A 21,743-nucleotide genomic window follows, 5' to 3' on the forward strand; every position below is an offset into this window, starting at 1 on the left:
ATAGGTCAGCAATGTCTGACCAGTGAGGGGGCGACACCGAGCCCCCCGGCACGGCAGCTGCTCTCAGTGTCTGATTTTACCATTCAGTAGGCTTTGCTTACATATTCTGCAGTGTGTGTACAGTGCTTCCAACATACCTTTTACGGATTATACTCTTATACAGCGCCAGCACAGACTGCAGCACTTACTAATCCAGACAGGACATGTACATAAAACGCCACAGATTAGAAAGGAATACATGGTAAGACTGTCTGCAACCAAGGAGCCGGGGCCTGACCACAAGAGCTGACAATCTGAGGAGACAGCAATGCTGAATAACAGTCTACACTGCCTCACTAGATCCTTATACAGGTGGAGAATGAGGCCCTCACTGTACAGGCAAAGACCTGGAACGAGGACTGTGGAAAATTAATATAAAAAAAAAGAGCCGTTAAAAGAGCCGGCTCTTTATGGTGAGCGGAGCCGAATGAGCCGGATCGCCAAAAAGAGCCGAACTTCCCATCACTACACCAGAGACAACAAATCTGTAATGGAGGCTTCCCTTCCTGCCTTTGCTGTCAGAACACGCCCCCTCCCGGTATGACACGCCCCCGTAAATGACGTCACACCTGGAAGGAACCCATGCATTCTAGCATGACGTCACACCTGGAAGGATTCCATAGAATCTAGCATTTACCTAGAAAGCAGCGGTGTGTGGGTCGCTCTGTGTTTTGCTTGGTGACGGCCGATCATGTGTCCGTCCGGAGGGCGGGTAGGAGGGGTCAGGGGCCGGCTGAGGTCGGTGACCTTGCTCCTGCCCGCTGCCCTGCTCCTCCTGCTGTTCGTGTACTGCTGGCCCGGGCTCAGCGCCCTGCTGCTGCTGCTGTGTGTGATCGCCGGCTGGGCTCTCAGCTGCTCGGGCGGCCGCTGGTGGAGAATTCCTGAGGCCGCGGGGATGCAGAGACCTGTGCAGCTCCGGAGAGCGACCGCCCAGTGGACTCCTGCCTCCTTACTGCTACTGATGGACAGCTACCTGGGGAAGACGGAGCCGCCAGCCCGGGACCTGAGAGAAAGGCTCACAAGACCCAACCCCACGGTGCCGACCCCTGCCCGGCGCTTGTCGTTCAGGTGGGTGCTGCATGCTCGTATCTGAGTGCCAGGGACGTGTCTACCGTGGGACCCCGTGTGTGTGGCGGCTGCCTGATAGCTATGCATGGAATAGAAGCCCCTATGGGGACCCTGTGGCCAGTAGTGGGGGGGGGTCATGAGCCCTGTGGTCAGTAGTGGGGGGGGGGTCCTGAGCCCTGTGGTCAGTAGTGGGGGGGGGGGTCCTGAGCCCTGTGGTCAGTAGTGGGGGGGGTCCTGAGCCCTGTGGTCAGTAGTGGGGGGTGGTCCTGAGCCCTGTGGTCAGTAGTGGGGGGGCGGTCCTGAGCCCTGTGGTCAGTAGTGGGGGGGCGGTCCTGAGCCCTGTGGTCAGTAGTGGGGGGGGGTCCTGAGCCCTGTGGTCAGTAGTGGGGAGGGGGTCCTGAGCCCTGTGGTCAGTAGTGGGGAGGGGGTCCTGAGCCCTGTGGTCAGTAGTGGGGAGGGGGTCCTGAGCCCTGTGGTCAGTAGTGGGGAGGGGGTCCTGAGCCCTGTGGTCAGTCCTATGATCAGGCTCTTTGCCAGGGTCCTTTACTGACAGTGGGGGTCCCAGGGATTAGATGTGTAGCCCTTCTCTTACGGTTAGGCTAAGTTCACCGTGATAGTTCCGGAATTCCATTCCGTGGGAAAATCGCATTTTTAAATTCCCACGATTTTTCCCGCGGAAAAACAAGCATTTTGCAAGCGCAATTAGCTTGCAGAATGCTAGCGTTTTCCAAGCGATCTGGAGCATCGCTTGGAGAACTGATTGACAGGTTGGTCACACTCGTCAAACATAGTGTTTGACAAGTGTGACCAACTTGTTACTACTGAGGCCGCCAATGCAGCATCAGTAGTAAAAGATAAAATGTAAAAAATAGTAAAAAAAAAATTAAAAATGGTGTTATTATTACCTTCCGTCGTCCCGCGCAGCCTTCCCGCCTCTCTCCACGCTCTCATTCCCAGTATTCCTTTGCGAAAATGACCGCGAGACTTTGCCATCCCGCGAGAACTGACGTCATCACGGGCATTTTCGCAAAGGATTATTGGGAATGGGAGCGTGGAGAGAGGCGGGAAGGCTGCGCGGGACGTCGGAAGGTGAGAATAACAATATTTTTTATTTTAAATTCTATTTTTTTACAGGGATATGGTACCCAAAGCCCGGAGGACAATCTCCTCTCCTCCGGACCGTGGGTACCATCCGCAAATGTTCTGCTTACTTTTCGCATGGTGTGCACAGCCACATGCGGAAAGTAAGCAGAAAAACGCATTCCTATGGGTGCGGGATCGCCGCGATTCCGCAAAATTAATGAGCATGCTGCGTTTTTTACCGCGAAGCGATTCCGCCGCGGTAAAAACCGCAGCATTGCGGAATCCCATAGGAATGCATGGGATGCTTATTTTTCGCGGTTAAAACCGCTGCGGAAATGCGAAAAAAACACCACGTGTGAACTCAGCCTAAAAGTGACATCTTCAGAAGGATTTGCACTACAATCCTAAAGATGAACGTATATCTCTGCATTAGGGCAGGGGTCTGATTTAGGAATTGGCTGTGAGCCGCCTCGTCTCCCTTCACTCATGTGCTGCCGTCCTGAATTCGCATTTAGGTGCCCAGCGGAGTGGGGTCCCGGTCGGACCAGACTGGCGAGTTATATTATGGGCTCTCTGAAGATCATTTATCTGTAGTTTTTTTTGTCTAGACCCCTCTTATTACCACAAAATGGATATTTTTGGCGCCAGTTTACATGTTCAAGACCCGAGCTCCTGTCACTAGGCTGGTGTTGCCACAATCGTGACTTCTGTGCATGCACCATCAATGGTAGAATGTAGAGAAGTAGCCGCCTTACGCTTATAACGCCACTCGCGTTCCTCTTTTTCTATTATTTTTTTAGAGAAAAACTTGTATTCAAAGGAGGCTGTTTAATCGCTTCTGGGCCCCACAGAGAACAATGTACCGTACACGGCTGATGTGACTTCAGCTTCATAGTCCATGGCTGCCGACTTTATGCAGTTTGTAGTATTGTCGGAGCGCGTGTCCGTTCTGATGGAATGTTGACTAGATGCGACTGTGGTCACAGGACACTATCCCTGAACCAGCACTAGTGTGGTTGGGACAGTGCTGCTGCAGAAGGGGAATATACAGTTGTGGCCAAAAGTATTGACACCCCTGCAATTCTGTCAGATAATACTCAGTTTCTTCCTGAAAATGATTGCAAACACAAATTCTTTGGTACTATTATCTTCATTTAATTTGTCTTAAATTAAAAAACACAAAACGAATCGTCCTAAAGCCAAATTGGATTTAATTCCACACCAAACATAAAAAAGAGGGTGGACAAACGTATTGGCACTGTTCGAAAAATCATGTGATGCTTCTCTAATTTGTGGAATTAACAGCACCTGTAACTTACCTGTGGCACCTAACAGGTGTTGGCAATAACTAAATCACACTTGCAGCCAGTTGACATGGATTAAAGTTGACTCAACCTCTGTCCTGTGTCCTTGTGTGTACCACATTGAGCATGGAGAAAAGAAAGAAGACCAAAGAACTGTCTGAGGACTTGAGAAACCAAATTGTGAGGAAGCATGAGCAATCTCAAGGCTACAAGTCCATCTCCAAAGACCTGAATGTTCCTGTGTCTACTGTGCGCAGTGTCATCAAGAAGTTTAAAGCCCTTGGCACTGTGGTTAACCTCCCTAGATGTGGACGGAAAAGAAAAATTGACAAGAGATTTCAACGCAAGATTGTGCGGATGTTGGATAAAGAACCTCGACTAACATCCAAACAAGTTCAAGCTGCCCTGCAGTCCGAGGGTACAACGGTGTCAACCCGTACTATCCGTCGGCGTCTGAACGTAAAGGGACTGTATGGTAGGAGACCCAGGAAGACCCCACTTCTTACCCCGAGATATAAAAAAGCCAGGCTGGAGTTTGCCAAAACTTACCTGAAAAAGCCTACAACGTTTTGGAAGAATGTTCTCTGGTCAGATGAGACAAAAGTAGAGCTTTTTGGACAAAGGCATCAACATAGAGTTTACAGGAGTAAAAAAGAGGCATTCAAAGAAAAGAACACGGTCCCTACAGTCAAACATGGCGGAGGTTCCCTGATGTTTTGGGGTTGCTTTGGTGCCTCTGGCACTGGACTGCTTGACCGTGTGCATGGCATTATGAAGTCAGAAGACTACCAACAAATTTTGCAGCATAATGTAGGACCCAGTGTGAGAGAGATGGGTCTCCCTCAGAGGTCATGGGTCTTCCAGCAGGACAATGACCCAATACACATTTCAAAAAGCACTAGAAAATGGTCTGAGAGAAAGCACTGGAGACGTCTAAGGTGGCCAGCAATGAGTCCAGACCTGAATCCCATAGAACACCTGTGGAGAGATCTAAAAATGGCAGTTTGGAGAAGGCACCCTTCAAATATCAGGGACCTGGAGCAGTTTGCCAAAGAAGAATGGTCTAAAATTCCAGCAGAGCATTGTAAGAAACTCTTTGATGGTTACTGGAAGCGGTTGGTCGCAGTTATTTTGGCTAAAGGTTGTGCAACCAAGTATTAGGCTGAGGGTGCCAATACTTTTGTCTGGCCCATTTTTGGAGTTTTGTGTGAAATAATCAATGTTTTGCTTTTTGCTTCATTCTCTTTTGTGTTTTTTCATTTAAGACAAATGAAGATAATACCAAAGAATTTGTGATTGCAATCATTTTCAGGAAGAAACTGAGTATTAACTGACAGAATTGCAGGGTTGTCAATACTTTTGGCCACAACTGTACAGTGTTTTCTATGAAGCCCTGAATTGGTTAAGCAGAGGTGGTGAATGCATCTACAAGTCTGAGTACCAGTGTTCACCCCACAGCCATTGAACATGTGCCATCTCCTCTGAAGGGAAGGAGATTAACCTGATATCCACATGTATGGAAATTACATTGGAGGTCTCCATTGGAGGTCTCGCACATTGATGACCGTCTGATATGACTGATTTATCTTTTACTGCTGTCCTATCGATTCCTTAAAGGGAATCTGTCACCCCATTTTTGGACTATCAGCTGCCGTCACTGCCTACAGCATTCTGTAATGCTGTAAATAAGCCCCCCCCCCCACCGATGTAACCTGAAAGATAAGAAAAATGAGTTATATTATACTCACCCAGGGGCAGTCCGGGTCCGAAGGGTGTCGCGGTCCGTCGCTTTCCAGCGGTGACGTCCTCTTCTCTGCTTCCCGTCGTGGCGCACTGCTCTGCCCTGTTGAGGAGAGAGTACTGGTCCGGCGCCTGCGCACTGCAGGTCAGAGAGGTCCGGCGCCTGCGCACTGCATTACTTTACTCTGCCCTCAACAGGGCAGAGCAATGCGTTGGGAAGCAGAGAAGAGGACGTCACCGTTAGAAGTTGGGAGGCGCCAGACTGCGACACCCTCCGGACACGGACCGCCCCTGGTTGAGTATAATATAACTTTTTTTTTTTTTTTTTTTTACTTCTTTCAGGTTACATCGGTGGGGGGGGGCTTATCTACAGCATTACAGAATGCTGTAGATAAGCCCCTGATGGCGGTGCCGGCAGCTGATAGTCCAAAAATGGGGTGACAAACAGGGTGGATAATATGGATCTATATTAAAGCTTTTTTTTTCTCCATCTCTAGGGAGACTCCTATTGTAATTAACCGGACGTTCATGAGCCCATGCAGGCGGTACCCTACCCACCAGCCCCAATCCAGTATGCCGGGATCTCTTCCTTCTGTGTATATAGATGGCTTTCCAAGAAAACCTCTGCTGTCTCCTAAACATTCTCAGATGTGCAGTCCTGAGACAGTGAAAATTGCCCGTCCTGATGCGAATATTGCTCGATCGCCAGTGTAAGTGATCTGCTGTTCTAGGAGTTTTTCAGAGGTTGGGGGTGCTGAAGGTGTTTTTATATGGAGTAAAGTGGGATTTAGGCCCCTGCCACAGTAAGTTGGATGGCTTGGTTGCAGTGAAGCTGCTCTTCCTAAACCTAGCGCCTGATTCTGTTAATCATCTTTTTCCTCCCCTTCTTCCAAGAGTCATAACGTTGTTATTTTTTGTCCACTTAGGCCTCTTTCACACATCAGTATCATACTTAAGGGTAGATACATATGACTACCCTGCTCAGATCTCTGCTATTACAGATGACTGACGAAAATTGTATCCCAGGCTACAAATAATAGTGCCTGGCTCAACCTTCAGCTGTGAACTGGTCATGTTTGAGGTCATGCCCAGTTCATACCTGATAAAGTCACAGTATAGGTGATGGGGTTGGGTGTCGACTACAATCTACTATGCCTTGTGGCTTCAGTATATGCAATGTGTAAGTGTCTGACTCTTATGCCAACAAATAGAAAAAAAATTACTTTAAAAAATAAAAATTGACACTTCGCTTGTAAAAAAAAAAAAAAAAATTGCATCGGGAAGTTCATTGTCGAATATCTAAGACTCCCGCAGTTCCTAACACGTCCACGTCTGGGAAGGTCTACGGGACTTGGGGTGTGTGTTTTTCGTATGGCGCAAGTTAGAATCTTTCAAACTTTTACTGATGTCAAAGATCAGAGCTACAGGTCTTCTCACCAGCTCAGTTCTGAAATTCTGTAGTAGTTGTCATTTGATTTCCTTATTTCTTGTAGGGACAACACGCATGAAACGGGCCTCTCTACCCCAGTGAAATCAGGCAGTGGGAATCAGTTGGAGGACTGTAAGTTACACTGCTGCTGTCAACTTTGTAAAACGTAATATGAAGTATATGTTTTGGTGCTTACGTATATTATGCTAGCCATTGCAAAAGTTTGCGGAAGTGTATTTTGGTGGCATCAGACCAGTAGACTTCGTAGCTGACCAGAATGGGGTGCTGCTTGCTTCCGACATATTATTATAGATGCTGCAATCAGAGGCTTTTCACTTTCCGCATTGAAGTAAACCTGCATGCTCCTCCATGCCAATGCCACAGTTATAAGCAAGTGTCCGCTTTAATAACTGACTTTTCCTCCTGTTCTCAAACGTTTGTGTGCTTTCAAAAGCAATATGAAGGAAAAGTGTAGCAGATGCCCATGGCAACTAATTACATCTATCAAAAGTTGACTTTCCTTTTTTATTTTTTATTTTTTATTTTTCTCCCTTAGTTAACACCACTTCGTCCTCCAAGTCTTCTGCTGTAAAATCATCTGATAATAGAAGTAGTGGGTCACGTAGGAAGAAGGTTTTATTGGTGTGTTTAAGGCGTGATCCTTACCCACTGGTAAATACTTGTATCTGTTCTTACCCATTGACCCTTTTTCCTCCTTCATGAGGTGTTCATAAGTGTTCTTCTCCCCGTAGCCCCCACCACCTATTCCTGGATATAACGTTACATCTAAGGATCTGGATAATGAGAAAAAGGCATTTTTACAGAGGCTTAACAAGGCACTGGAAGAACCTGCTGGTGAGTATTTTGGTTACTAGATGGTGAATTGGTGAAACCTTGTCCAAATTACACGGATTTATTTATTTTTATTTTTTTTTAAGATCTTATCCTTGTCACCTCTACTCCACCAATGACCACTACGGTTACTGCATCACCTCTCTTTATTTTAGCTAATACCACATCTGCTCTGATATCACAGTCCTCTACCGTAAGCAGTAACCCCTTACTACAGAGCCTAGCAAAAATGCAAAGCAAGGAGGGTTCACAAGGTGAGGATGCTGATGATGTCTCAGCATGTATGACAATATGGGGTCTAAGCTCCCCTATCCACAGGGGGTGTTGCAGCTCAGTACCATTCACTTTTTTCAGTTTTGCGTTTTCGTTTTTTTGCTACCCTTCGTCTCGGAGTCTTAACTTTTGTATCTTTCCATCAATATGGCCATGTGAGGCTTGTTTTTTGCGGGATGAGTTGTACTTTTTAAACGACACCATCGGTTTTACCATGTCATGTACTAGAAAATGGGAAAATTCCAAGTGTGGTGAAATTGCAATAAAGTGCAATCCATACTTGTTTTTTGTTTAACTTTGTTGCTAGGTTCACTAACTGCTAAAACTGACCTGCCATTATAATTCTCCAGGTTATTACGAGTTCATAGACACCAAACATGACTAGGTTTTTTTATCTAAGTGGTGAAAAAAATTCCAAACTTTGTTAAAAAAAAATTGCGCTACTTTCGATGCCCATAGCGTCTCCATTTTTTGTGATCTCGGGTTGGGTGAGGGCTTGCTTTTTGCTTCCTGAGCTGTCGTTTTTAATGATACCAATTTGGTGCAGATACGATCTTTTGATCGCCAGTTACTGCATTTTAATGCAAAGTTGCGGCAACCAAAAACGTAATTCTGGTGTTTTGACTTTTTCTCGCTACGCCGTTTAGCAATCAGGATAATCCATTTTTTCTTTTTGGGCGATTCTGAACGCAGCGATTCCAAATGTGTGGTTATTTTTTTTTTTTATTTTGAATGGGGCGAAAAGGAGGTGATTTGAACTTTTTTTTTAATAGTTTCCAAAAAGGTCTATGGTCAGGAATGGAACCATTTTATTGGGGGAGCAACATTTGTGGCAACCCTCTCAGACCAAACTTTTCTACATCACTGGTTGTTATCCAGTGTATAGTCATGACAATGTGGAAGAGCCGTAGACTGAAAGGTCTCTCCTCATATGTTTAAATTGCAAAGTGTCGTTTTGTAAGATGGGACAGTCGTTGCATGTGAAATTATAAATGGAAAGTGATGGCATATCACTACAATATTCCACCACTTTGAGGGATTTGGTCTCCTAGGATCTACAGCTCTGGTGTATCCCTTTAGACTGTTCAGTGTGTCTCACTGCACATGTGGGAGGCCAGAAGCTCCGCTCTGCGGGGAGTACTTAGACTAGCAGGTAGGGCTAAATCACTGCTGCAGCACTTTTTTTTTTTTTTTTGTTTTTTGTTCTCAAGATCAGTGGTGGTCACACGTACAATGTGACATTTCTAATCAAAATGCTGCTTGTAAGCCCTGGCAAAAGTGTATAACTGAGACCTGATGTGCTGTCATCTAAAATGCCTTTGTTTTGTCCTTCAGAGCCTGTACAAACTGTTGCTGCAGACTTTCCAAATCAGAAGGGGATCTCGTTGGGTTTGTCTCCTAAAGATGTTTCTGGTGAGAATGTTTCCCTCAAGCTGGTGTCCCCACAAGCTACAGCTGCTACAGCAAACCCAATGACTTTCGGCACAATGAATAGCACACAAACAAACAGTACCCCCGCAGCAAGCCAGTTTGGAGCTTCAAAGCCCTTCTCTTTCGGGGGAAAAAACAACCAGTCCTGTGTCCTTTGCATCCACAAAGCTGTGCCTGCTCCAGCTATGACTTTTGGAAACTCTTCTGCAGCTCAGAATAGCACACTTGGGACCCCTGGACCAACAGAAAACAAGCTGTCTTTTGGTGAGTGTAAAATTGTCCTTGAGTCAAATATGATTTTCATAGTTTTTGCAATATTTTACAATATTTTATTGAAAGCTGTTTATTGATACAACAGGGCATTAAGAGTTGCCCACACTTTCTGGCCAAGGTTAATAAAGGAGATGTCAAGCAGCGAACTATATCACAGGAGCTGCCTTATGAGGGTTTATTTATTTCTGTGAACAAGCCCTTTCTAAGGGATTCTCATGTGTTATTCAGGAGCGCACTGCTCTTCACATCTGGGTTTCTTATTGCTGAGGGACAGTGCACTCCCGAATATTGAGGTAACTGAGCCGTTGGCCCGAGTGCAGGGGCGCCTAATCTGGCTGGATCTAGTGATCTTCAGAGATTAATGTAAAGTTAATTTACAGCCACCAATTTTAAAAATGTATGGCCATAAGGCAATCACTTTTTAATAAGTCCATCCTGATGTGGTGAGTAACCAAACTTCACCTGGAGAATAGGCTTTGGCACCTCTACTATTCCCTCTTGACCTTCTGGCTCGTGCACTTCAGGTTTCCTTACTGTAATCTGTAAAAGCTGTTGCAAAATGGTCTGCTACAAGGCATGGAAAGTCTGTGTAAAACATAGATTGGTTCCTAATTTGAAAATATCTATATTTGCCCACGAGCAGCATAAGTGTGCTGACGGGATCCCCTTTATTGACTGGCCAGGCCGAAGTGTCAGACTGGCTTATGAGTTGAATGTCTCTTAATTCTAATTATTCCATATGATCTCTTTACCTATAGGGACACCTGCTACACCATTTGGTCAGCATGCCTCTCATGCACCCATTAATTTTGGGACTCCAACCTCCTCGGTTGGCAGCCCTGCCTCCACCTCATTTGGTAAGATGCATGTTTTGACTGGCTATGATACGACATGTTGTAGCGGACAGCAAGGCACTCAAAATTTCAGAAAATCCGTGGAGGTGCACAAGTAGGATATCCAGCCGTAATACTAATAATAATGATGAACTTGGCACTCAAATGCGTGAAAAAATTGATTCCATTTTATTGGCATCCAAATCACATGTATTCTAAGCGTTTTCGGTCCTTCATAGGACCTTCATCAGAGAATTGTCAATATGATTTACTGTTTAAAGACAAATGTAAAAGAAAACAGAAAAAAAAATAAATATCACATGATGCACAAAAGAAAGTTAGGCAACAAAAGAAAAAATACATAACAAGTTACGTCGAATAAGCATATATACAGTCCTGCATTTTAGAGACTGTTACACAAAGACGTGTAATGCACAATCCGCGAAGATATACGTGAAAATTGATGTTAAGAAAAAAACCAACCATACTATTATTGGTTAAAGTGAGGAAGTTGAAGTGAAGCACCTCTGGAATAGAAAAGAAGTCAAAAATCAATATGGTAGTGCCTATATCATATGTGGTCTGAATATGTTGGTCCTCCTAGGAGGAAAAAGGGAAGAGTAAGGTTAGGCAATATGATAGTGCAATATATATTTTCATTACATACGTGCACAATCCATTTTATACATGAGAGGTAAGGTGTAAAACTCCCTATTTTACCTGGATGCTGCTTTAGAAGCTATGTATTTTAGATAGCGCTATTGTAATGTGACATAAGTCGCTATGGGATGGCGCTGGAAAGGAGGGAGAAAACAACAAATATTGAGTATACACAGGTTGTATATTTAAGGTGCCATATGTAGAGTCAGCCCCTTACTTTACCTGCGTTGGTGGCCCCTTGTGACTTGCGGTATGTACCGCTTTGAGCAGAGGACGCCATGGTCTGGCGTCTGCTTCCGGGTATTTAACCCGGTGGGAACGCCCCCTTAGACCACGTCATCGCGGTCACATGGTACCGCTGTGTGGGCCTGCGCTATGTGTATGAAGCAAATATTGGAACGCGTCACAGCGGTCACCTGACCCCGCTGTCCGCGCCTGCGCTGAGTGTAAAGATCAGGGCACAAGTGGTGCCCATGTCACTGAGAGAGATCAAAGATGTAAACAGTGTTAATGGACCACATTCTAGTGGTCACACAATCAGGGTGTATGTGAGCCATGACTGTAAGAAAACAGCATTTGTATTGGTGCATAAGGGATTCCTGATACTGCGTTTCAGTTGAATATGTATATTATATAGACCTGTACCTCTTTGATTCTCTTAGCATTAGTAATTACAAAGTCATACAAATAAAGGCATTCCCTATAATGTAGAGGTTGGTGAGGTGTATATCATACCAAGTAGACAGAGGTGCCCAGTGGGGAGATGAAGAGTAGGTCTAACGATTCTATTTAGAGAAAAAGAGAGAGAATATATAATTAATAATCAATGAATATGTATAAATAACATTAAAACTAGAGGTAAATGCACATTACACAGGTACCCGGTGTTTCACAGGAACCTCTTAATATCATAGTCTCTATTCAGTCCTTTTGGCTGAAGAGTGAAAATCCAATAGGCCTCCCTTCTCTTGAGGGTCTTAGTCCTATCCTGACCCCTCCTGTTGGGTTCAATCTGATCCAAAACTTGGAATTTGAGTTGAGAAATATTATGTCCTTTATCCAGGAAGTGGTACGGTAAAGAGAGAGGAGTCCTTTTACACCTTATGTTTGATTTGTGTTGGGATATTCTATCCCTTACCATTTGGGTCGTTTCCCCAACATAGGCCAGGCCACACGGGCATTTTATCAAATATATAACATATGTGGTCTCACATGTATAAAATCCTTTGACCCGGAATGGCTTGTCCAGTCTGTGCATGAAAGATTTGGTTCCCTGTTTGTATGTTATTACACTGTAAACATGCTAGACATGGAAAAGTTCCCTGTTTCTGTGTCCAGAGAAATCTCAGTCTCGGTACTATTATGTTTGAACCTGCATCTGCTTTAACTAACATGTCCTTTAAATTTTTTAGTCTGCGATAGCATGAAAGGAAGGGTTGTTGAAACTCCGGTATTTCAGGGTAACTGTTAGTAAGTATGCTCCAGTGTTTATTGATAGTGGCCTGTATTTTTCTGGAATAGGGATGAAATGTATTTACAAATGGTATACGTTTGTTGGAATTTATAGTCCTAGGATTCCTATTAGAGCTAGGTTCTGTCAATAGTCCAGTGGGGTACCCCCTTTCGGTGAATTTGTGTGTCATTTCCTCTAATCTCAATTTCTTTGTCTCAACATTAGTTACAATCCTATTGATCCTACAGTACTGGGATCTGGGGATTGATTTCTTAATAGCCGGGGGATGAAAGCTGTTAAAGTGTAGAATGCTGTTCCTATCCGTCAGTTTAACGTATAGGTCAATTGATAATTCTCCCCCCTCGTTCTACAGACCAACGTATCCAAGAAGCTCATCTTTTCAGTGCTATGTTGAAGGCTAAATCTCAATTCGGGCCAAATGTTATTAATGTGGTGATCAAATTGTAACAGAGTGTCAATGGGGCCATTCCAAACACAAAAAATATAGTCAATGAATCTAACCCACACGCTCGAGTGCTGTGAAAACAGAGGGTGGGTGTATACAAAATTCTCCTGAAAAAAAAGCCATATAAGCAATGGCATACGGGGGCGCTACGTGTGACCCCATTGCGGTGCCCTGTCTCTGGATGTAGAAAGTATCTTGAAATAAAAAGTAATTTTCTTTAAATACCAATCCTAAAAGGTCAGAACAAAGGTTACAAATGTTGGGGTCAATGCCCGCTTGCTCTAAGAGTATGTTTGTGGCCCTCATGCCCTTCTCATGTGTTATGGACGTGTATAGACTATTGAAGGGGGGGAAGGGGACCCAGGGTTTTAATGAGGGTTAGAAAGTCATTAGTATCCTTAAGGTAAGATTTTGTTGTTATGATTAATGGTGTGAGGATCTTCTCTAACAACATAACGGGTGGTGATAAAATAGAGTCTGTAGGGGACACAATAGGACGCCCTGGTGGTTTATCCAACCTTTTGTGGATCTTTGGTAGAATGTAAAAAACGGGTATAATCGGGTCCGTTTTCAAAAGAAATTCCCCCAGTTTTTTATCTATAGTACCATCTTTCAGATGATGATCTATGATTGGTTGTATCTTGTTGATAATGGAATTGAGTGGATTGCATGGAATGATCCCATATACCGTGTCATTTAGCTGTCTATTAATTTCAGTAAGGTCGTCTGTCCTATCCATGATCACTATGGCCCCTCCTTTATCAGCTGGTTTTATGACCAGTGATTTGTCTGAGGATAGATCATCAAGAGCCGCTTTTTCTTGCTTAGACAAATTATTGTGGTAATGAAATCCCCCTTGATTGACTTCCCTATTGAAATGTTGTATGTCACTTTCCACTAGTGAAATGAAGGTTTCCACTGGTGGGTTCCCCCTAGGGCACATGAATGAACTATGTGTACGGAGTCCCAACTCCTTGAATTGTAATAATGATGAGGTGGCCTGAACCGTCGGTACAGTAGGTTGTTTTGATAAATGAACCTTTAGCCTAAGGTTTCTAAAGAACCTGTGTAAGTCCATATTAAGTTCAAAGAAGTCAAACTTGTATGATGGACAAAAGAATAACCCTTTCTGGAGTAATGACAACTGATTTGTGTTCAGATTTTTAGAGGAAATATTAACTACTAATGGTGTATTACCTGTGATCTGGTCGTTACGTTGATTCTGGCTTCCCCGGTTGCATTGGCCGCCCCGCCTCGTCTTCCTCTTAGGCGGCCCCGGTTGTGGCCTAAAAAAAACGTGGAGGTAGCGCTGTTGGTTGTACCAGATCTGCTGTCTGCTGATCCAGACGAACTTTGTGAGGGGCAACGTCTGGGGAAACGTTGTGTATCCCGCCATCCGTATACTCGGTTTTGCAAGTAATCTTCAGAATCCTGTAGGAATTTCGATCGTTTCTTCTTTTCCAGATCTGACTTGTGTGAAAGCATATTTTCTCCTTCGTCTCATTTGGGGACACAGGTACTGTGGGTGTATGCCACCGCCGCCTGGAGGCTGACACCAAGTGAAAAAAAGAGGTTAGCTCCTCCGCCGCCGTATACACCCTCGCCCCGATTGCGGGCGAAAACCAGTTTTATGCTTAGTGTCCGTTGGAGGCACACACGTCTGTTTTTCTCCAGACTTTTTCTCTTTTTTTCTATGAAGATAAGACAGGGGCGACGGACCCGATTGAAAAGGTTCGATCTCCCCAAACCATCAACGGGTGAGCACGTGCGAGTGTCCCTCCACGTATAGTCTCCCGTGACGTGGGACATGATGCCGGACTTAGCCCTGACCACCCCTAGGTAGTGAAACCATGGGCTGTACAGAGGCACAAGACAGTCTGAGCGACCCCCCCACTGCTCCACCAACGCTAGATGGCTGTGCTGCAAGGTGGTGGACGGTCCCTCTCCTCATCCCTGAAGGGAGGATGGAGCTAGGGTGCTTGCACCGTCCTGGCTATGGCTCCCCTCCCCTCTACCTGATCTGGCGAAGTCGTCATGGAGGGGATGGCCTGGGAGGGCCCTGCGGCAGCGTCTATAGGGCTGGAGCCCTTAGCTTTGTGCGGTCGAGCGAAGGTCTTTTTCCCCTCCCCCTCCCTGGCGGCGTGTATGATGCAGTGTTCGGACGCCGGCCACGCTTCCTTGGCTGATGTGCGGTGGCCTGCCCGCCCGCCCGCAGCCTAACACCGGCCGAAGCTGCGGGCTGGATTTTTAGCATCTGCCCGCGGCGGGGGGGGGCGGGCAGTCAGGCCGCCGCACATCAGCCAAGGAAGCGTGGCCGGCGTTGGGACACGGCGTCAGACACGCCGCCAGGGACGAGGAGGGGGAAAAGACCTTCGCTCGACCACATGAAGCTAAGGGCTCCAGCCCTATGGACGCTGCCGCAGGGCCCTCCCAGGCCATCCCCTCCATGATGACTTCGCCAGCTCAGGTAGAAGGGAGGGGGACCATAGCTCCATCCTCCCTCCAGGGATGAGGAGAGGGACCGTCCGCCGCCTTGCAGCACCGCCGTCTAGCGTTGCTGGAGAAGTGAGGGCCGCTCGGACTGTCTTGTGCCTCTGTACAGCCCATGGTTTCAATACCTAGGGGTGGTCAGGGCTAAGTCCTGCACGATGTCCCACGTCACGGGAGAGGTTACGTGGAGGGACACTCGAACGTGCTCGCCCGTTGATGGTTTGGGAAAATCGGACCCTTTCAATAGGGTCCGTCGCCCCTGTCTCATTTTCATAGAAAAAAAGAGAAAAAGTCTGGCGAAAAACAGACGTGTGTGTGTGTCTCCAACGGACACTAAGCATAAAACTGGTTTCCGCCCGCAATCGGGGCGAGGGTGTATACGGCGGAGGAGGAGCTAACATCTTTTTCACTTGGTGTCAGCCTTCAGGCGGCAGTAGCATACACCCACAGTACCTGTGTCCCCCAATGAGACGAAGGAGATCTGCTTTCACACAGGTAGGATCTGGAAAAGAAAAGATAGAAATTCCTACGGGATACCAAATTTTACTTGCAAAACAGAGTATACGGATGGCGGGATACACAACGTTTTCCCAGACGTCGCACTTCACAAAGTTCGTCTGGATCAGCAGACAGCAGATCTGGTACAACCAACAGCGCTACCTCCACGTTTTTTTTAGGCCACAACCGGGGCCGCCTAAGAGGAAGACGGGGCGGCCAATGCAACCGGGGAAGCAAGAATCAACGTAACGACCAGATCACAGGTAATACACCATTAGTAGTTATTATTTCCTCTAAAAACCTGAACACAAATCAGTTGTCATTACTCCAGAAAGGGTTATCCTTTTGTCCATCATACAAGTTTGACTTTTTGAACTTAATATGGACTTACACAGGTTCTTTAGAAACCTTAGGCTAAAGGTTCATTTCTCAAAACAACCCACTGTACCGACGGTTCAGGCCACCTCATCATTATTACAATTCAAGAAGTTGGGACTCCGTACACATAGTTCATTCATGCTCCCTAGGGGGAACCCACCAGTGGAAACCTTTGTTTCACTAGGTGAAAGGGACATACAACATTTCAATAGGGAAGTCACTCAAGGGGGATTTCATTACCACAATAATTTGTCTAAGCAACAAAAAGCGGCCCTTGATGATCTATCCTCAGACAAATCACTGGTCATAAAACCAGCTGATAAAGGAGGGGCCATAGTGATCATGGATAGGACAGACTACCTTACTGAAATTAATAGACAGCTAAATGACACAGAGGTATATGGGATCATTCCATGCAATCCACTCAATTCCATTATCAACAAGATACAACCCATCATAGATCATTATCTGAAAGATGGTATTATAGATAAAAAATTGGGGGAATTCCTTTTGAAAACGGACCCGATTACACCCGTTTTTTACATTCTACCAAAGATCCACAAAAGGTTGGATAAACCACCAGGGCGTCCTATTGTGTCCTCTACAGACTCTATTTTATCACCATCCGCTATGTTAGAGAAGATCCTCACACCATTAATCAAAACAACAAGATCTTACCTTAAGGACACTAATGAATTTCTAACCCTCATTAAAACCCTGGGTCCCCTTCCCTTCTCTTCAATTTTGGTCACGTGGGACGTGAATAGTTTATACACGTCAATAACACATGAGAAGGGCATGAGGGCCACAAACATACTCTTAGAGCAAGCGGGCATTGACCCCAACATTTGTAACCTTTGTTCTGACCTTTTAGGATTGGTATTTAAAGAAAATTACTTTTTATTTCAAGGTACTTTCTATATACAGAGACAGGGCACCGCAATGGGGTCACACGTAGCGCCCCCGTATGCCATTGCTTATATGGCTTTTTTTTCAGGAGAATTTTGTATACACCCACCCTCTGTTTTTACAGCACTCGAGTGTGTGGGTTAGATTCATTGACTATATTTTTTGTGTTTGGAATGGCCCCATTGACACTCTGTTACAATTTGATCACCACATTAATAACATTTGGCCCGAATTGAGATTTAGCCCTCAATATAGCACTGATAAGATGAGCTTCTTGGATACGTTGGTCTGTAGAACGAGGGGGAGAATTATCAATTGACCTATACGTTAAACCGACGGATAGGAATAGCATTCTACACTTTAACAGCTTTCATCCCCCGGCTATTAAGAAATCAATCCCCAGATCCCAGTACTGTAGGATCGATAGGATTGCAACTAATGTTGAGAGAAAGAAATTAAGATTAGAGGAAGTGACACACAAATTCACCGAAAGGGGGTACCCCAGTGGACTATTGACAGAACCTAGCTCTAATAGGAATCCTAGGACTATAAATTCCAACAAACGTATACCATTTGTAAATACATTTCATCCCTATTACAGAAAAATACAGGCCACTATCAATAAACACTGGAGCATACTAAAAGTTACCCTGAAATACCGGAGTTTCAACAACCCTTACTTTCATGCTATCGCAGACCAAAAAATTTAAAGGACATGTTGGTTAAAGCAGATGCAGGTTCAAACATAATAGTACCGAGACTGAGATTTCTCTGGACACAGAAACAGGGAACTTTTCCATGTCTAGTATGTTTACAGTGTAATAACATACAAACAGGGAACCAAATCTTTCATCCACAGACTGGACAAGCCATTCCGGTCAAAGGATTTTACACATGTGAGACCACATATGTTATATATTTGATAAAATGCCCGTGTGGCCTGGCCTATGTTGGTGAAACGACCCAAATGGTAAGGGATAGAATATCCCAACACAAATCAAACATAAGGTGTAAAAGGACTCATCTCCCTTTACCGTACCACTTCCTGGATAAAGGACATAATATTTCTCAACTCAAATTCCAAGTTTTGGATCAGATTGAATCCAACAGGAGGGGTCAGGATAGGACTAAGACCCTCAAGAGAAGGGAGGCCTATTGGATTTTTACTCTTCAAACTTTGGAGCCAAAAGGACTGAATAGAGACTATGATATTCAGAGTTTCCTGTGAAACACCGGGTACCTGTGTAATGTGCATTTACCTCTAGTTTTAATGTTTATTTATACATATTCATTGATTATTTATTATATATTCTCTCTCTTTTTCTCTAAATAGAATCGTTAGACCTACTCTTCTTCTTCCCACTGGGCACCTCTGTCTACTTGGTATGATATACACCTCACCAACCTCTACATTATAGGGAATGCCTTTATTTGTATGACTTTGTAATTACTAATGCTAAGAGAATCAAAGAGGTACAGGTCTATATAATATACATATTCAACTGAAACGCAGTATCAGGAATCCCTTATGCACCAATACAAATGCTGTTTTCTTACTGTCATGGCTCACATACACCCTGATTGTGTGACCGCTAGAATGTGGTCCATTAACACTGTTTACATCTTTGATCTCTCTCAGTGACATGCGCACCACTTGTGCCCTGATCTTTACACTCAGCGCAGGCGCGGACGGCGGGGTCAGGTGACCGCTGTGACGCGTTCCAATATGTGCTTCATACACATAGCGCAGGCCCACACAGCGGTACCATGTGACCGCGATGACGCGGTCTAAGGGGGCGTTCCCACCGGGTTAAATACCCGGAAGCAGACGCCAGACCATGGCGTCCTCTGCTCAAAGCGGTACATACCGCAAGTCACAAGGGGCCACCAACGCAGGTAAAGTAAGGGGCTGACTCTACATATGGCACCTTAAATATACAACCTGTGTATACTCAATATTTGTTGTTTTCTCCCTCCTTTCCAGCGCCATCCCATAGCGACTTATGTCACATTACAATAGCGCTATCTAAAATACATAGCTTCTAAAGCAGCATCCAGGTAAAATAGGGAGTTTTACACCTTACCTCTCATGTATAAAATGGATTGTGCACGTATGTAATGAAAATATATATTGCACCATCATATTGCCTAACCTTACTGTTCCCTTTTTCCTCCTAGGAGGACCAACATATTCAGACCACATATGATACAGGCACTACCATATTGCTTTTTGACTTCTTTTCTATTCCAGAGGTGCTTCACTCCAACTTCCTCACTTTAACCAGTAATAGTATGGTTGTTTTTTTTTTAACACCAATTTTCACATATATCTTCGCAGATTGTGCATTACACGTCTTTGTGCAACAGTCTCTAAAATGTAGCACTGTATATATGCTTATTCGACGTAACTTGTTATATATATTTTTCTTTTTTTGCCTAACTTTCTTTAGTGCATCATGTGATATTTAATTTTTTTTCTGTGTTCTTTTACATTTGGCTTTAAACAGTAAATCATATTGACAATTCTCTGATGAAGGTCCTATGAAGGACCGAAAACGCTTAGAATACATGTGATTTGGATGCCAATAAAATAGAATCAATTTTTTCACGCATTTGAGTGCCAAGTTCATCATTATTATTATGATTTGGCGTCAGCAGGATTTGAGGGGAAAACAATAAATGTTTTATTGACAGAGCTGTTTGAGAGCTTTCTTTTTACAAGCCTAATTGTTTTGTATGACACCATTCAATGTACTAAAAATTCCAAGCGTAATGAACTCTGGGAGGGTGAAGGACATGAAAAGGGGATGGATGGGGGGGACTGCACAAAATAATTGTGCTATTGATTTTGGTGGGATTGCTTTGTAGTATGTGGAAGAAATGACCTTGTAGTAGGATTCTCCAGGTTAGTATAGTTGTCTATGATGTTGTCGTAGTAAAGAAAACGCGGACACTGTTGGGAGGGTGACTGAGGGCAGTGGTGGGCCTTTGTTTTCTTTTTGGGAGTGAGGGGGTCCCTAATGTGAGATTATATTGCAGGTTTCTGATTGCTTGTTCTATATAATGCAATGTCACAGTGCATAGCTAAAATAACTGTCTATTATGAAGACTTCATGGGCTTCACAGGAGTACCACCGTGGCAACAGATCTGCAATCACAGCATTCTGTAACGCTGTAGATAAGCCCCCGATGTAACCTGAAAGAGAAGAAAAACGATTTATATTATACTCACCCGGGGCGGTCCAAGCCCGGTTTTGGTCTGATGGGTGTCGCGGTCCGGTCTGCCACCAACTGTCATTCGCCAGTTTATCCCCTCCAAGTGTGCCAAATGCGGTGTAAAATTGTATATAATATGCAAGAGCACATCAGGATACACATGCACCTTTCTAATATATGAAGGTAGGGACATCAAAAAACAACCAAACACCAAACTACCCCATGACAATTGGCATCCCAGGTAGAATTGTAACTACGCCATTTCTTCATCAAGGGTACCACATGTACACGGACTATTACTACAGAAACTGGTGCAATAAAATTGGAGGTCTTTCTTAGTACAAAAAAGATTAATGATGGTGACAGTGGGGAAAAAATGCAAATTGTAATTTTTTTTTTCTCTAACTTATGTTGCATCAACAGCATAAAAAAAAAAGTGGCATCACACTACTCAAATAGAATAAAAGAGTATTCGCGCTATGAAACAGACACCAAAAACACTACTGATCAATTATGAGCAGTGGCGGATTAAGTGGACTATGGGCCGGGGCTGTTCATAAAACCTGGGCCCCTGTACCCCCCTTCCCACCTGAGCGCTGCGGTCCCCGTGCGGGAATTGACAGCCGTACGGACCGCAGCACTTGGTTTGCTGCGGGTCCATACGGAAAACCCGCCACCATTCCACCACGTGTGGACATGGCCTAAAAAGATGTTGCACATAAGCTGTAGGCCTACGGCCAATACGCACAAAATCGCCCAACGTGATCCTGGCCATAGGGGATCCACTTTAATGTCCCCACTTTAATTTGAAGTCCCCTTACTTCATCCATTGCAGTCCCCTATCACCCACTCACTTCATCTGCAGTGCCGCTTCATCATTTGCAGCCCCTTATCCCCCCTTCCATTTTATCATGTGCAGTCCCCTTCCCCCCCAACTTCATGTGCAGCCCCACTCCCCCATCATCATGTGCAGTTAATTTTACCCCCACATCATGTGCAGTCCCCCTTACCCCCAATTCATCATGTGCAGTCCCCCTTACCCCCAATTCATCATGTGCAGTCCCCGTTACCCCCAATTCATCATGTGCAGTCCCTCTTACCCCCAATTCATCATGTTCAGTCCCACTTACCCCTTAATTCATCATGTGCAGTCCCACTTACCCCTTAATTCATCATGTGCAGTCCCACTTACCCCTTAATTCATCATGTGCAGTCCCCCTTATCCCCCACTTCATCATTTGCAGCCCCACTTATCCCCCACTTCATCATGTGCAGCCCCACTCACCCCCCCTTCATCATATGCAGCCCCACTCACTCACCCCCCCTTCATCATGTGCAGCCCCACTCA

The 21,743-nt window shown here is 44.9% G+C and overlaps 1 protein-coding gene and 2 long non-coding RNA genes across 7 annotated transcripts in view; 2 read left to right on the top strand and 1 right to left on the bottom strand.

Moving 5' to 3' along the window:
• Window positions 1-494: 494 nt before the first annotated feature.
• LOC141080493 (uncharacterized) overlaps window positions 495-21,743 on the top strand; it is a 131,505-nt gene continuing 110,256 nt past the window's right edge. For 3 of the 5 annotated variants that reach the window (XR_012228946.1, XR_012228945.1, XR_012228944.1), the window contains exons 1-8: window positions 496-1,107; window positions 5,732-5,944; window positions 6,728-6,795; window positions 7,220-7,335; window positions 7,416-7,518; window positions 7,602-7,769; window positions 9,124-9,483; window positions 10,251-10,349. Coding sequence is in view for 1 of the 5 variants with exons in the window: in XM_073565739.1 (XP_073421840.1) it covers window positions 731-1,107; window positions 5,732-5,944; window positions 6,728-6,795; window positions 7,220-7,335; window positions 7,416-7,518; window positions 7,602-7,769; window positions 9,124-9,483; window positions 10,251-10,349 (1,504 nt within the window). In the remaining 4 variants the exon portion in view is untranslated. Of the gene's footprint in view, window positions 1,108-5,731; window positions 5,945-6,727; window positions 6,796-7,219; window positions 7,336-7,415; window positions 7,519-7,601; window positions 7,770-9,123; window positions 9,484-10,250; window positions 10,350-21,743 lie in introns of all 5 variants that reach the window. The other 2 variants (XM_073565739.1, XR_012228947.1) reach the window with 2 other exon arrangements.
• On the bottom strand, window positions 10,492-11,326 carry LOC141080495 (uncharacterized). Its single transcript, XR_012228948.1, has 3 exons — window positions 11,208-11,326; window positions 11,046-11,119; window positions 10,492-10,925 (listed from the first exon to the last, which is right to left on the bottom strand). It is a non-coding gene; the product is annotated as an uncharacterized lncRNA (long non-coding RNA).
• Window positions 18,955-19,402, top strand: LOC141080486 (uncharacterized). The gene is made up of 3 exons (XR_012228937.1): window positions 18,955-19,075; window positions 19,164-19,237; window positions 19,358-19,402. It is a non-coding gene; the product is annotated as an uncharacterized lncRNA (long non-coding RNA).

This window comes from Dendrobates tinctorius, unplaced genomic scaffold (assembly GCF_039654945.1).
Source record: "Dendrobates tinctorius isolate UK_male_01 unplaced genomic scaffold, ASM3965494v1 ptg000016l, whole genome shotgun sequence".
NCBI classification, from domain to species: domain Eukaryota; kingdom Metazoa; phylum Chordata; class Amphibia; order Anura; family Dendrobatidae; genus Dendrobates; species Dendrobates tinctorius.